This window comes from Tachysurus vachellii, chromosome 11 (assembly GCF_030014155.1).
Source record: "Tachysurus vachellii isolate PV-2020 chromosome 11, HZAU_Pvac_v1, whole genome shotgun sequence".
In the NCBI taxonomy this organism is placed as follows: Eukaryota; Metazoa; Chordata; class Actinopteri; order Siluriformes; family Bagridae; genus Tachysurus; species Tachysurus vachellii.
The window spans coordinates 3,900,001-3,915,675 of NC_083470.1; the positions used below are offsets into that span (position 1 = coordinate 3,900,001).

The 15,675-nt window shown below is 43.8% G+C and overlaps 1 protein-coding gene across 2 annotated transcripts in view; it reads left to right on the top strand.

Annotated features, from left to right (window-relative positions):
* plxnb3 (plexin B3) overlaps positions 1 to 15,675 on the top strand; it is a 113,256-nt gene that overhangs the window by 47,964 nt on the left and 49,617 nt on the right. For both annotated transcript variants that reach the window (XM_060880876.1, XM_060880875.1), the window contains exon 2: positions 6,988 to 8,110. In XM_060880876.1, the coding sequence (XP_060736859.1) occupies positions 7,001 to 8,110 (1,110 nt within the window). In that variant the 5' untranslated portion in view covers positions 6,988 to 7,000. The remainder of the gene's footprint in view (positions 1 to 6,987; positions 8,111 to 15,675) is intronic.

Below are 15,675 nucleotides of genomic sequence, written 5' to 3' on the forward strand. Positions count from 1 at the left end.
ACACACAGGCACACATATACACGATGCATCCTAACTGTCTTGTTATCACTCTATTGTTTGCCATCTTCTTTTTCAGGAGCGCCAGGGTTTTCACCTAGCGTTCAGCACGCGTTGTGCCGCTAATCTGCTTGTCAAACAAACCCCAGACCCTTAAATAGCCCTTCGCTCTCACTCTTTCCTATTGGTAATTTGAAAGAAAATCTCTTTAAAGAGAGCGCATTCCTTGTAAAGTGTGAAACTTGTAAACGCGTCTGGGAGCGTTCAACCCCGAGCACCACATCAAACCCGTTCTGAACCGCATGTCTGAGGCGTGCAGAAAGAACAAAAATCACACAGCTGTTTTCCTTGTTTTCTGACATTAAAAACATCCATTACATGGATTACTGAACAATGCCTACCAGACATCCACAATAACAAACTAATTATGTCTGTTTTGGATGCTTTCTAAAGCCCAGGCCTCTGTTTCCAACAAACAGCACCAGCCTGATTTCAGCTGTAGGATGAGCAGAGAGCCAAATTCATATCAAGAACAGTCTAGAGACTTTAAAATCACATAGCACATTAAATGAGTTATGGATTTTCCGGGGAAATGTGTTTCGTGTTTGTTTGGCTTATATATAACATGTATAACATAGTTATTACACAGTGTGCAGCACTTACAAGGGTGTGTCTCTTTGTGGATCCCTGAGATGTTACAGCCTTATGACACAGGGTTTTCCATTTTTTCTGAAAGCGGCACAGCACCGTTGCCTTCTTCAGTCTGATTGTTAAGATAGTGTTGATTTATTTATCTATAACAGCAGCTCTGACTGTAGGTCCTGCTAAATGACACGTTTCTCTTAATGTGGTTATAGTATTTATAGTAACAGCTTATGGTATGCGATTTCTAATACTATAATAAACAGAAATGTTTGTTATTTAATGGTGAAAATTGTATAATCACTGATATAAAATGTTTATTTAACATTTATAGTAACAATCAGTAAGTTATTCTGTAACTGTGTTATTATTTTAGACCAAAAAATGAAGAGAGAGGAAAAAACGAAAGAGAGAAAGCGTAAGGAAACGAGTGTTTATAGCTGTTATAGTGTATGTGATATCAGGAGCTAACATGTTTTGCAGTTGTTCCATAACATTTATCATAGCGATAAATGGTTCAAAAGTGTGACATGTTCAATAATACTTTAAAAAAAGGTACCTGTAAGTGAATCAGTGTAATGAAGAACACATGCTGTTATTAGGGAACTACGGTGGCGGCATCACATCATGGATTATTCCTCTATAACAGCGTATAACTAACTTTATTATTGTGCACAACCCAACGCACACACATCAGGACAATCTACATCATTTAACATATAAAATCTCCCCATTACCTCATAAATGGTCATTAATTGAACCGACACTGTTCTGTTTAACAACATCTTATCTATCTTGTAACATACATTCACAAAGTCGGATGCGTTCCCAGCGGTTGCAGATAACATGCACTCAATTGGATTAGACAGCGTTTCAAATCTTATCCAATATTTCAGGGCGCTGTTGATACTCAGCACAACTAACCGTGCGTTTGCCGTGTAAGTAAGAACTAATAAACCTTTCTGCCGGGTTTGTAGTCGAGCGCTCTGTTTATCAGGCTCCATCAAATAATTAATGTCGTAGCACGACGCACAGATGCTTGACAAGGAGGTGATGAAAGCTGATGTGCTGCAAGCTGTGTGTGTGTATGTGTGTGTGTGTGAGAAAGCGAGAGGAAGCGTGTTGGTGTGAACACGTGAGCCGAGGTGATATCTTATAATCATAATCGTATGGAAGGATGTCTCCAGATCTTCAGATCTTTTTTGTGGCTTTAACAGCTCACATTCAGGGCCTGACATTCAGCTCCTAATCAAGATTAAGTGTGCTGCCTTATTGCCGGTAAATGTTAAGTCTTTCTTTTTCTCACCCGACAGCGCCACTACAATCTTTTTCTTATCGCAGGGAGTTATTAGAACGCCATCCCCGCTCCCCGAGTACCCATTAAGGGTCATTAGCATCAAAACGAGATGTCATCATCATATTTGTTTATTCTGAGAGGTGATAATTAGCCCGAGCGTGCTGCGATTGGTCGACAGCCTCGAACTGCAGCAAAAAAATCTTTTTTCTTTCTTCCTCTTCCGTTGGAAATTCCTGCAGGAGCCGAAACCACACTCTGCTAAACCGTGTTCACTTTACACACACGCACACACACTCTCTCTCACACACACATATAAGCACACAGGTTCGTACCAGGGCTTCGGTGATATCAAATGTTGCACGAAATATTCACGCAGGAAGGATGAGGATAAAATGAACAAAGGGGAGATTGCAGCAGTCAGGAAAAGATAACGTTGGAGTTTGGAGTGTGGAGGCAGTGGGGAGTAAATAAGGGGGGAAACAGAGACAGAGATACTTCCTCCTGTGATACATTAGGAAAACTGCACGTACTGTATCGTTTCATGCTGATAAAATATTTATGAGGTTACATTGCAAATCTCGCTATTTTTCAATCTATTCTTTTATTCCTGCTTCTAACCAGGGACATTTTTTCCTCTCTTTTTTCACTTTTATACTAGTTGTGTAGTTCCTTGAGTATCGGCTTCTGCACTCTTTCACCCATTCCGTGTTGAGTATGGTAATGAGCTTCCTCCATCACATTGAGGTGGTGATTAAACCCCAAGCACACCCCAAGCATACACTCTCCCTCACATACACACACACACACACACACACACACTTGGTATGCTGACACTCTCATGTTTGGCATCAAAGAGACTTGTAAATCCCAGTCTGCCCCCTTCTCCTGCTCTGTCTCTCTCTCTCTCTCTCCCTCTCTCACACACACACACACACTCGCACACATACACTCTCTTTCTCGCGTTCCTATAATCATCACTGGCTGTCTCTGGAATGAATTCATTGCCCGGAGATGTTCCTCCTGCTGCTGTTGCAGTTGCTGCTGCTGCTCTGTGCGTGTGTGTGCGTGTGCATGCGTGCGTGTGTGTGTGTGTGCGTGAATGCACATGTGAGTGTTGTACGTAAAATTCTTTGTCTCCCTCTTCAGCAGTTTTTCATGTTTTATTACCAGGTGAAAAAATCCCCCGCTGCGTCACACACACACGCTCGTGCAGGATACACACTTGTACACCAGTGCTGCTTGCCCTCTACCCCAAGAGCATTATCTGAAAAACCTCGGGGCTAATGTGCGATTTGTTGCTGTCTAATACAACATAATGCTTCCACGGCTCCCACATTTTAAATCTGTTGATGGCATAAATTGAATTGATGCTAACGCAAAATAAAATTCCGATTCGAATTCACAAAGAAAGTGTTCAGCGCGGGTTAATGTGTCTGCCTCGGTATTCGTGCACCGATCGGTATTTGACAGCTGACAGTAGGCGCTTTTATTGACTTACGATTCCAGCCACATGGGTGGGGTTCAAATGGCTCTTCAAATTCAACATGGTGCCCTCAAAAGCACTCTTCCTTCCACACTGTTACACACGCACACTCGCACGCACGCACACTCGCACGCACGCACACTCGCACGCACGCAGACAGAGACACTGCTTTTTCATTCCAACTAGAAGTGAAGTACAGGCTTTGTGTAGTGTCCTTCAGCTTTGTGTATGTGTCTGTATGACTGCGTCTGCCATTAACGGTGTCTGTATGGAACTGCTTTTTTTTCTTTCTTTAAAACAGGCCCAAACAGCAACCAGTAAAAAAATCAAGTTCATTTTCCACCAAGCTTAGTAACGCTTGAGCAACGTCATTATTAGTTTCGGTGCAGAAACGGTGGTAACATTCGCCTGAGCCTTTCGGTTATCTAGCTTATCTAGCTACAATGAAATTAGTGATGAAGTTAACCTCTTAAATGTTCTAGCTTATTCATCACCAAGCACGTTATTAAAGAACTGCTGTTTTTTTTTTACAGTCATTGACATGAAACAGATAGGAAAAGTTTGTAGTTACAAGCGTGAGGAGTGTCATTTATTTAAAAAAAAGTACCAAAAGTACCAAATAGAAGGAAAACGTGTTTGTGCCGAGAACAAAACATCTTGACGATAGCTATAATTATATTTGGTGTTTGATTGCTGTTACATGATGCAGGATGTAGCAGTGAATAACGTTTACCCTGTGAATTGCATTAGTTCTTGTTAGTGTCACTTTCGGGCAGCTGGAACCGTTGGTACTGAACTGTCGGGCAGCGCTGTTGAGTTGTCTGGTGCCAGAAATGTTAGTACTCAGTGCAGCTGAAAATTCTCTGCATGTGTGGGTTGGTGTGTGTCTGTGTTTCCGTTTATCATTGTATGGTGCAACACACACACACACACACCATTATAATTGCCCGGATGTCTGTTTCTGAGGGAAATGGGTGGAATTTTGACAGCACTCTACAGCCAGCTAAGCAACACACCAAAGACGAGCTCTCTGCAACACACCACTGACCAGAAGAGAGAAAGAAAACGAGAGAGCCTAGGGAACGAGTAGGCGTAACCGCAGAGTCAAAGGTCAGATTTGGAATCCGAGCCTGTTAAAGGCTTAAAAAATTCTTCAGAAGCATTCGGCTCAGCTGCCCCCATTAACCATGCGCCGTGTCAGAGAAAGCATCTCGTCATTCAGCAGACTCAAACTCAAGCTTCACTGAGTCTGTTATCACAACGCTGCCGAACAAAAATCAACCCCCATTTACTTTCCTCACGTCAAACAACACGGCTCATTCCAAAGTGTAAGGAAGAGCTCGTCTCCCAATCCACCACCCCCCACCCCCACCCCCCAATTCTTTCAATTCACCGCACAAAGAAGTTCTGTCACTCAGCCGAGCGTTCGTGTGTGTGCGCGCGAAAGTGTGTGTGTGTGTGTGTTTTCCCTGGAAGGCTTATTATCATTTAAGAAGAGAGAACGAAACAGTGTAGAGGAGAGAGAGAGAGAGCGTGACACAGAGAGAGAGAGAGACAGAGATATTGTTGAACGCTGATCGTGCAGAAAACGCTCGTTTCAAATTTGAGCCATGAAATTGGATGTTTTGACAGCGAGCGAGACCCCCTGCACTCTATTTTATCAGCCTTTTGTTCGCTACACTTTCCTCCCCGGGTTAGAAAGGCACGTACACGTATGCGGCCAGTGGGGATCCAGTAGACATCCTCTGGTTTTGTCATCTGTTTTGTCTCCTGGCTTTTGATTTCATGGAGGATGTTGCAGGCGACACACCCTTTTTTTTTTCCCCTCAGTAACAGTTCTTAATTTATTTGGCAGGGTGGGGCCTCCTGTGGTGGTCTCGGCTTTTTTACTCTTTTTATTTTTAGGTCTTGAGTCTCAATCATGGCGTAGCACTAACAGTATAGACCTTATTATTTATTTACCTTTTTTGCTAAATATTTTTAGCATTATTTCTCCGATGTAATTCAGCGTATTAATCATGTGTGATTTTTTCCGTTTTTCTTCCCAGAGTAAGCAGAACGAAATTAATCGGACACGGCAAACTGTTTAAAACCGCTATTCGCTGCTATCATTTACATCCGCTAATATAACCCCAGGAACATCGCATGTGCAGGAAGATTTCTATCTTCTATCCAGAAAAAAAGATCGCTTAAAATCTTTAAAAAAAGTTGTCGATACCGAGGGTCGACGGGCGTTAGATTTTTCTAGCCTTTTGATCCCGTTCATTAATGCAGGCCGATGCGAGCGTCTGCCACCGGGAGGCTAAAGCGTGGTGTGGAAGACGATGTTCTGCCTTCACTCCTTATAAACAAGGTGTCTCACCAATCGCGCAAAGCCCAGGCCTAATTGAAAAGAAGTGGCTAATCTGGCTAGCGTGTCAAACAGGCCTTTCTCTGAGCTGAGGCTTTGAAGAGGGGAGATGAGGAGGTAAAACGTTGTGCATACTGATCGACCTCGCTAACTCCACTCTCTCATCTTTCATACAGCAGCAGCAGCAGAAGCAGCAGCACCAGCAGGCCCCCAAGACTTCTGCTGCTGCCAAATGAATTAAAGATGACTCCTTTTCCCTCCCATGCCTCTCTCACTCTCCTTCTTTTTTCCTCTCACTCGGTGTCCTTTGATACCGTTTTTTTTTTTCTCTCTGAATAAAATAATGTTCTGCGTTTTAACACAAATTAGTCAAAGTTGCATCCCAAGCATAGGTGGAGAAGCGGATTGGGTGTTTTCTTGTACGATTTATCTTCTTTTGGGTGCCATTACTTTTCACCAACTTGCCCCACCGGTCATGTGTAATTCAGCACCTTAACGTAAAGTATTTGCTTCTGTTAGTGCCTTCATCCCTCGTGCTTTAGCTTTCTGAACAGCGTCTTGTATGATACCTGTTTTGTATGATAGGTGATGGTTTGCACACCTGCCCTGTGTTAACGAGCACAGCAGTTGCTTTTGGGTTTCTCTGTCTGAAAGCAGGCAGTTTGATTGAGGCTAGCTGAGAGAGATGCCAGGTCGTAGCTGGGCGTCCTCCGCCGTCTCTCTGAAGGTGACGGGACTTTGAAGAACAGATAAATCCGATTGAAGTAGCAAGGCTTTGTGTTGTATACTAAGACATTGCAGAACTCTCTGTCTCTCGTGTGTTTGTGTTAACCAAACTATTGTCTTTTTCTTCTCTCTCTCCCTCTCTTTTTGTTTCTGTTGCTCTATTATTCAACGCCTTCCTCAACAACTGTCCTCCAATCATCCTTCCATGTGTTTCCTTTCTCTTATACTGTACCATACTTTCCATCCCCGTCATTCTCCCCTTTCCCCTGTTGGTTTCCTTCCTTTCATGCACTATTTTTTTCTGCAATGTTCTTCCTTTTGGTCTGTTTCAATTGTGTTCTTTCTGAATTCACGAAATCCCTTCGTCTTCCCTCGCTTTTTCCTTTCTGCTCTCCCTGCAACACTTGCTTAAAAAAAAAAAAAAAGAAATTAATTCCTTCCTGTCTTGTTTTCCCCCTCACCATATTCTCTCTCTGTCTGTCTGTCTCTCAGGTAAGGGGGCGCCATGCCGGCTGCTGCTCCCCTGCTGCTCCTCCACGCCATCTGCTGGTGGCCATTGGTGCTGTTCCTACTGTTGCCCCCCCTGCCCCTCTTTGCCCTCACCAACCACCCGACCTTCATCTCCCTCCACGACACAAGCCTTAACCACCTCTTACTGGACTCCAGCTCAGGCTCTGTCTACGTAGGTGCAGTTAACACACTCTACCACCTCTCCCCTGACCTCCAGCTCATATCATGGGGCAAAACAGGGCCCACCCTGGACAGCCCCGACTGTTTGCCCCCGATTGAGCCTAAAGACTGCAGCCAGGCACGTCAGACCAACAACACTAACCAGCTGCTGTTGTTGGAGAAACAGGAAGGGTCACAAGCACAGAGCCTGATAGTGTGTGGCACTGTGCTGCAAGGCATCTGTGAGAAGCGCAGCCTGGCCAATGTGTCCCAGGTGCTGTACCAAACAGCCAATCCCGTGGACACGCAGTATGTAGCTGCCAATGACCCTCACGTCTCCACCGTGGCTGTGCTCACTCAGCACAAGGGCACACGGCTCATGCTTGTGGGACGAGGTTACACTAGCAAAGGATCCGGCGGAATTTCACCAATCACGCTGCGCCGCCTCGAGCCGTCCCATTCCTCTCCTGCGTTTTCACACGAGGAACTGGGTAAACTTGTAGTGGGAAGTTACTCCAAATACAACAACCAGTTTGTAAAGGCGCTGCACCATGGCACACACATTTATTTCCTGTTTTCACGGCGCTATTCATTGAAAACACGCGATTATCAGACATACATATCGCGCCTTTGCGCCGGAGACTCCAGCTTTTATTCGTATGTGGAGGTACCACTGAGTTGCGCCGGAGGCTACAACCTGGCACAGGCGGCCGCGATGGGAAATTACCTTGGAAAAGACACCATCTTTGTCGCCATGGCGGCAGGGCAGGCGTCGACCCCCACTCCCACGAGCCGCTCGGCTCTGTGTATGTACAGCATGGAAGAGCTGGATCGGGCGCTGAAGCAGGCACAGCTTCTGTGCTACACACAGGAAGGAAACGGAGACAAAGAGCAGGAGGCCTACATCGCGTACGAGGTCTCCTCCAAGTGCCTCAAGATTCCTTTGGTGAGTCATGTGTTAAGTGTGTTGTATGACATTGTGTGTTAATAGTATACACCGTAATACGTCGATACTGCGGAAAATACAGATTTCATTATACCGCTGACTCAAAAATGCAACGAATAAAACTATTTTTATCTTATAAAGGGTGAGAAACTAAAAAAAAACACTTGGTTTGTTTGGAGTTTGCTAAGAAAAGGAGGGAAATAGCAAAAGGTTTTTAAAAGGTCACAAGGGAAAGAAGCTCACATACTTTCTGTGTTTCAGGAAGGAGTCAATTTAGCTGCATGTTTCATTGTTTACTGTTAACTAAATACAGTTGAGGGCAATAGTTTGTGCACCCTTAGGAGAAAACAAACAAGGTCTAACCAACATGGTATTTAGGTTCACAGATATCCCTTTATCACAAGCAGGTAACACAGACATGGGAGAAGCAAAGGTTTGCACTTGACGGCCCTACTGCTAAAGCTACTGGGTATATTAATATATCTGCATTACCTAAGGTTGTTATTACTACAGCTTCTGCATGTTATAGACAAATCCTTTCCTAGTCATCATTCATACTACTCACTGTATGTTGTCACCTGGAGCAAGACAATTTTATAGCTTGTTCTCTGATTCTGATTTTTTTTTAATCAGAACACGAATCAAATCAAAACCAAAACGCATTTCAATTTCAAAATATCCTGCAATTTGATGTTAAATGACGTTAGAGCTACTTTACATCCTAGAAGGTCGCATTTTTGAACCGTGACAAAATAATTAATGTAGTAAATAAGCAAATAATCGTCCCATATAAACAGTATCAGAAAAAGACCTAATTAGGCCGATCCGGTTCGAGAGTTTTCTGGCCGTTTATATTATAATTTCACCATTTATTTCCACGATACCGGCCGCGATATGATGAATTGTGCGACGTGGTAATTTGCGAACAGCACAATGCTCGTCGAGACTTTCGAGTGCGCAGAAAATGAAGAATTTGCAGGGGATCTCGAGCGGCACAACCGCACCGCAGTCCTGTTTGAGTCCTGCGTGGGGTTTGAGTCCCTTTACTTTAGGATTAATAGTACATGTGTATATTTCAGTGTATTTTATTCATTTAGAATTTAATGTGCAGCAGTTAGGGAGGTTAAGCCTCTGGTGTACTGAAGGTTTAGTTTAACTAACAGCACCAATGAGCTCTCAGTGAGGAAGGTGTTTATGCAGGTGTGGGTGTGTGTTTATGGGTGAGAATGAGTGTGTGAATGTGTCTGCTCATGGACTGGTGTCCTATCTAAGGTGAATCGCTGCCTTATGCTCAGTGTGAAAGACTCACAGCCCTGATCGGGATAAAGCGGTTAATAAAAATGTATTAATGAATTAGTTTAATTGCTAGTGTCTTAATTACATGGTGGATGTTTTTGCCTGTATGTGTGTGTGTGTGTGTGTGTATATGTTTATTTTATATACTGGTTTAAAATGACTAGAAACAGGAAAGTTTTTAATGGCTAAAACCAGTGGCACAATTATGACTGGATTCCTCTTTAAAGAGTTATTATAAAAGCTTATCAAAATATAAATCACTGTTTAAATCATCTGAAGCGGAATAAGAAAAAAGTGGGTAAGAGACGTTTCTATTGTGTATTGCTTCCAGTTTGCGTGGGTTACCTCATGATTGCGTTAGAAAAAATGGCCTTGGGCTGGTAATTTGTCAAAGTCGCATTTCGGGGTTGGTTTACTGTGCATTAGCATATTATACTATAAAAGGTGATGCAGGAGCTAATCAAAGCTCTTAAATGAAAAACTGTTCTGTATCTTAGAGCATATGGTCACACAAGCGTTCTGTATTGTGTTATTTTGTGTACTGTATTTGGAACGAGAACAATCCGGCATCATCTTTTACTACAGTACTGAGACTGTTGCCTGATACTCTGCCTGGAGATTTCTTCACTTTTTTTTACTTGGGTCTGGTTGACCATTTTGAGCCCATTAACAGGGTCAGAGTGTGACAGCGAGGTGAAGAGGTGTTACAGCGTGGAACGTACGGGGAGGACTCATCAGGGTTGTCTCGGCTCACATCACGGCCATGTAGAGCAGAGAGAGGGCAGCTGCCTCAGCGCTGACATAGATTAAGCTCAAGCTGCCAGACACAGCATTAATCTGCACAGCACTGTAGGAGTGTGTGTGTGTGTGTGTGTGTGTGTGTGGGAGTGCGACTGTAACACTGGAACGAATTCACTGCCTTGAGACCACTGATATTGATGTCCATACAGAAATACACTCGGAAGCAGCTACTAGTCATCTTACGATAGACGTGTCGCCATAACATCGTCTTTCCAAGCCAGAGCTAGAGTTACAGCACTATATCGTGGCTGTAGGAAGTTTGTGTTCATTTAGCATCAAGATCATTAGGGAGATCAGATCCCGGTGTCGGATGGTGCGGAGATCCGGGGAGCATTCGGTGTTCCAGTTCATTCCAAAGTATGGTGTTCAGTATGGTTGAGTCAGAGTCAGTGGTCTGTCCAGGACACTGAGTCACCATGCATTGTCATGTTGGAACAGTGTTTGAGTCTCTTAGTTCCGGTGAATGGAAATTGTACAGCTACAGCCCCGGAGGCATTCTGCACAAATGTGTGATTCAAACTTTATCGCAAAATTTTTGTCTGTATAGTATAGTTTTTCTTCCTTGGCTAAAAATAAACATACGTAATGCAGCGTGTATGTAGAAAAACATTATATAGTAATAAGTTTTATTTAGACAAACGAAGAACGGGCTTTTTTTCTCCGTCATAATTAAAGAGTAAAGTTTAATAAGTGGGGGCACGGTGGCTTAGTGGTTAGCACGTTCGCCTCACACCTCCAGGGTTGGGGGGTCGATTCCTGCCTCCGCCTTGTGTGTGTGGAGTTTGCATGTTCTCCCCGTGCCTCGGGGGTTTCCTCCGGGTACTCCGGTTTCCTCCCCCGGTCCAAAGACATGCATGGTAGGTTGATTGGCATCTCTGGAAAATTTGTCCGTAGTGTGTGATTGCGTGAGTGAATGAGAGTGTGTGTGTGTGTGTGCCCTGCGATGGGTTGGCACTCCGTCCAGGGTGTATCCTGCCTTGATGCCCGATGACGCCTGAGATAGGCACAGGCTCCCCGTGACCCGAGGTAGTTCGGATAAGCGGTAGAAGATGAGTGAGAGAGTTTGATAAGAAATTTGAAACAGCAAATAAAAAGCACATCTAGAAGAAACATTTTGACCTTAAATGTGTGTTTGGGCATGTTTGGTTTTGACTCATTGAAAAGTTGGCAATCCTGTTATAAATCGTTTCCGAATTATCGGCTTACAATCGTGACTTGATCTCACCGGTTTTCAGTCAGGAACTGAGTCAGGAGTTTTTCCAGTATTTCCGGCGGCACGTGACTGCAGCACGATCCCTCAGTAAAAAATAGCCGCTTTAAACGAATAAAGAGCCGTCCTTCTTTTTGTAATGCAAAAACCTAAAAATGAATAACACGACAAAATAATAATTTGGTCCATCGATCAAGTGATTACGGTGTGAACATATTAAAGAAATAGGTTTCACTCATTCGTGTCTTTAGTTAATAATCTGTACCAGGAAACCTTCATGTGATACGAAGCTCGTAATAGTGAACAGCGCAAAAGATATTTAAATATTGATACGATTGGAGTGTGTGTGTGTGTGTGTAATAAATAAATATATAAATGAATTAAAAAAAAAATAAATCACTCCCACACACTCGCAGAGAAGAAAGCACTGTTTTATCTCAGGAACGGATGAGAAAATTAAAAAAATGGGATGTTCTGGTTTAGGCATGTGTGTAAGGAAGGGGGGGAAAATCACATAGGGGCTTTTAATGGGATGTTGGGGGAGGAAGACACAAAGCGGGGCGTGTCTGTAAGAAAGAGCTTGTGAGTGTGTGTGTGGGGGGGGGTTACAAAAAGAGGTTTATTTTGTGTTTGTTTGTGTATGTATGTGTGCTCAGAAATAGAGGTTTATTCTATGTTCAACTTTCAATTCAATTTATTTGTATAGTTCATTTAACAATGGACATTGTCTTAAAGCAGAGAGAGAGAGCTTTATACGCTGGGGGTCTATTGAGTGTATGAGTATAGGCATAAGAAATAGTGTGTGTGTGTGTGTGTGTGTGTGTGTGTGTGAGAGAGAGGTTGGGGGGGTAAATCCAGCTTAGAGCTGCAGCTGGTTCGAGTTGTGCTGACCCACATCCCATGAGCTCACCCTTCACTGGCCTGCACACACACACACACACACACAAATATGCACTAGCACACCTACACTGGACTACTGACCTTTAATCTCCTTTTCCATTCTTAATTCACTCTTTGACCGTCGATACAATCTGAGCACGTATATATATGCTTTTAACACCCACCACAAACTCACACTGACCACCGAGCCTGTAACGAAGCGGACACTGTCGCCACAGAGACGTTTATAACATAAACACTACACACCCAGGCTCATTCAGCTCCAGCTTGGGTTTAATTTAAAACCTCAAGCAGTGAACATTGCTTTGTGACTGTACTCATCACAGTGTAACCATCATCTTAACGCAGGTTTTAAAGGTGTAGATGTGAAAGGAACAGGAGAGTTAAGTTTCTATATCCATACACTTGTGTGCGCATGTGTGTGTGTGTGTGTGTGTGTGTGTGTGTGTGTTCTGGGTCGACTTTAATCGCATGCCAGCGCTCAGCAGCCACCCCTATTTCTCTACACCCAGCTATTGTGTGTCTGTCAGGCAATCGAACAGCTGCGGTTCTAGAGTAACACTAACCTAGAACATACACCTCCCAGTAATGCTTTTGGCACAATACCAGTATAAACAGGGGAGAAGTAGTAGGGTGTGTGTGTGTGTGTGTGTTGGGTTTTTTAGGGGAATACACCCTTTATATCATATTATTACCTAATCAAATCTGATTGGTCAGACGGTGATTCATTTTAATAACTGTGGCTCTTTGATCTAATACGTTATAGTTTCTGTAGTAAGAGCTCATTCACAGGGACTAACATGAACATCGTACACAAACTCACTAAGGCTCATAATAAACAGACTAACGAACGTGCTGTAAAGGAAAAGGAGCGACGGTGCTGCATTACGACGAAGGATGCATATATCATTAATGCCATTAGTCTCCGGTGTAAGTGCATTTTTCCACCACAGGAAAGTCTTCAGGTCGGAGGAGGTTTTAATCTTATCTTCAAGCTAGAGAACAAAAGAAAGGCTGGTGAGAGAACAACGTTTTTTTACTTGTAACGTAAGTGATAAAAGGAATGAACTTGTCTCAAGATGTTGCACAAGATTAAATGCAACTGTAAATGGATAAAAAAAAGTGGTGTTCACTTCCAGGGTCAGGGTTCGATTCCCGCCTCCGCCTTGTGTGTGTGGAGTTTGCATGTTCTCCCCGTGCCTCGGGGGTTTCCTCCGGGTACTCCGGTTTCCTCCCCCGGTTCAAAGACGCATGGTAGGTCGATTGGCATCTCTGGAAAATTGTCCCTAGTGTGTGATTGCGTGAGTGAATGAGAGTGTGTGTGTGTGTGTGCCCTGCGATGGGTCGGCACTCCGTCCAGGGTGTATCCTGCCTTGATGCCCGATGACGCCTGAGATAGGCACAGGCTCCCCGTGACCCGAGGTAGTTCGGATAAGCGGTAGAAGGTGAATGAATGAATGTTCTCGTATAAGACGAACAATAACGCACTTCTGGGTTGTAACAGTAGCTCCACTTCATCGCCTGGCTGTTGTGGGTGCTCAGTCAAACAAAAGAGCTGTAACGAAAGGTGATGGCTTCCTTTAATTATTAATGCGTGATCAAAAAAAAAAAGGCAAAAGAGACGCACAGAGAAGTGATTTTTTCAAGAAGGCAACTTCTGTACGTTGCGTAGCGTTGTCATCTGTCACATTAATCATGACGAGGTGGATGATTTAGGCACATTTAAAATATTATTTCAGCAAATGAACCAAGGATACAAGTTTTTTTAGAAGGAAAAAGAGAAAGAGCAAAATAATATAATCTGCAGTGGCAAAATATAGATCGGTACTTCAGCCTACAGTCACTAATTAGAATCCTGCAGCCACTGACCTGTCTCTTTAATGGGAAGAAATAGTTTGCACTTTTTTTTTCTTCTAGGCATTTCCATTAGTTTTATGTTGCTTATAAGGTTAGTGGGACTGTGGGTTTTTGTGTTATTAACATCTTGTGCTTGACTTTCTGGATGGGGGAGTAATATATATAGTCACATATGTATATTACAGCACAGTGGAATTGTTTTCTTCACATATTTCAACCTGGGGTCAGAGCACATGGTCAGCCATACGGTTCCCCTGGAGCAAAGAGGATTGAGGGCCTTCCTCAGGGGCCCAAACAGTTGAGGCTTGGCAGCGCTGGTACTCGAATCTCCAATTTTTTAAACAGTAACCCAGAGCCTTATGTGTGCGTTTGCCAACAATACTCTCACTCTCACTCATTTTCAACCGCTTATCCGAACTACCTCGGGTCACGGGGAGCCTGTGCCTATCTCAGGCGTCATCGGGCATCAAGGCAGGATACACCCTGGACGGAGTGCCAACCCATCGCAGGGCACACACACACTCTCATTCACTCACACACTACAGACAATTTTCCAGAGATGCCAATCAACCTACCATGCATGTCTTTGGACCGGGGGAGGAAACCGGAGTACCTGGAGGAAACCCCCGAGGCATGGGGAGAACATGCAAACTCCACACACACAAGGCGGAGGTGGGAATCGAACCCCCAACCCTGGAGGTGTGAGGCGAACGTGCTAACCACTAAGCCACCGTGACCCCCTGCCAACAATACATTTTTATTAATTCAGTGAAAAAGCATTTCCTCACGTTTTTTCCTCACACCACCTGAGTAGCATCACCATACCCAGACTAACTCCCATATTTCATATACACCCTTGGGTATGATTAGTATTACTGTCAACCAATATACAGTATTTTTTGAAAAATATTTTCTACCACGATCGAGCAGAACCGCAAATGACGTACTCGATTTGAATATGTGTACACGTCTGAGGTCGTGAGCGTACCGCACGATTAGCGAAGGCAAAACACAAGTGCTTAAAATCAGAGCGAGGTTTATCAGGTGTAATCAGGGCTCAAAACACAGGCAGATCACATCAAGCCTAAAAATAACTCAGGTAACTGACAGACAGGTATAAACACAGACGCAGGATATAAAAGCGGACACCCGACAACCTGTCACACGGGAGACAAGGAAAGAGCAGGGTATAAACAGACAAACTGATCCACTTAACCAACGAGAGGACTAGAAACAGAACTTAGCAGATGGACTCGTCTCAAAACAAAGTGACACACGAGTAGCACTTGCCGGTCAGGGAAACGTGCCTCATGCTGGGGAATAGATTTCGCGACACACTTCTTAGACGACGTGAATCCAGCCAAATGCATCTTTTTTTTCTTTTTTTTTTTTTTTTAAAAGGCTGCTTGTGCTGTGTCACAGAGCAGAGTAACAGACCCAGAGGAAAGCACCTTCCTATCCTTCCCTCTCTTCCGCACACACTAACTCACAGTCGCTGTGA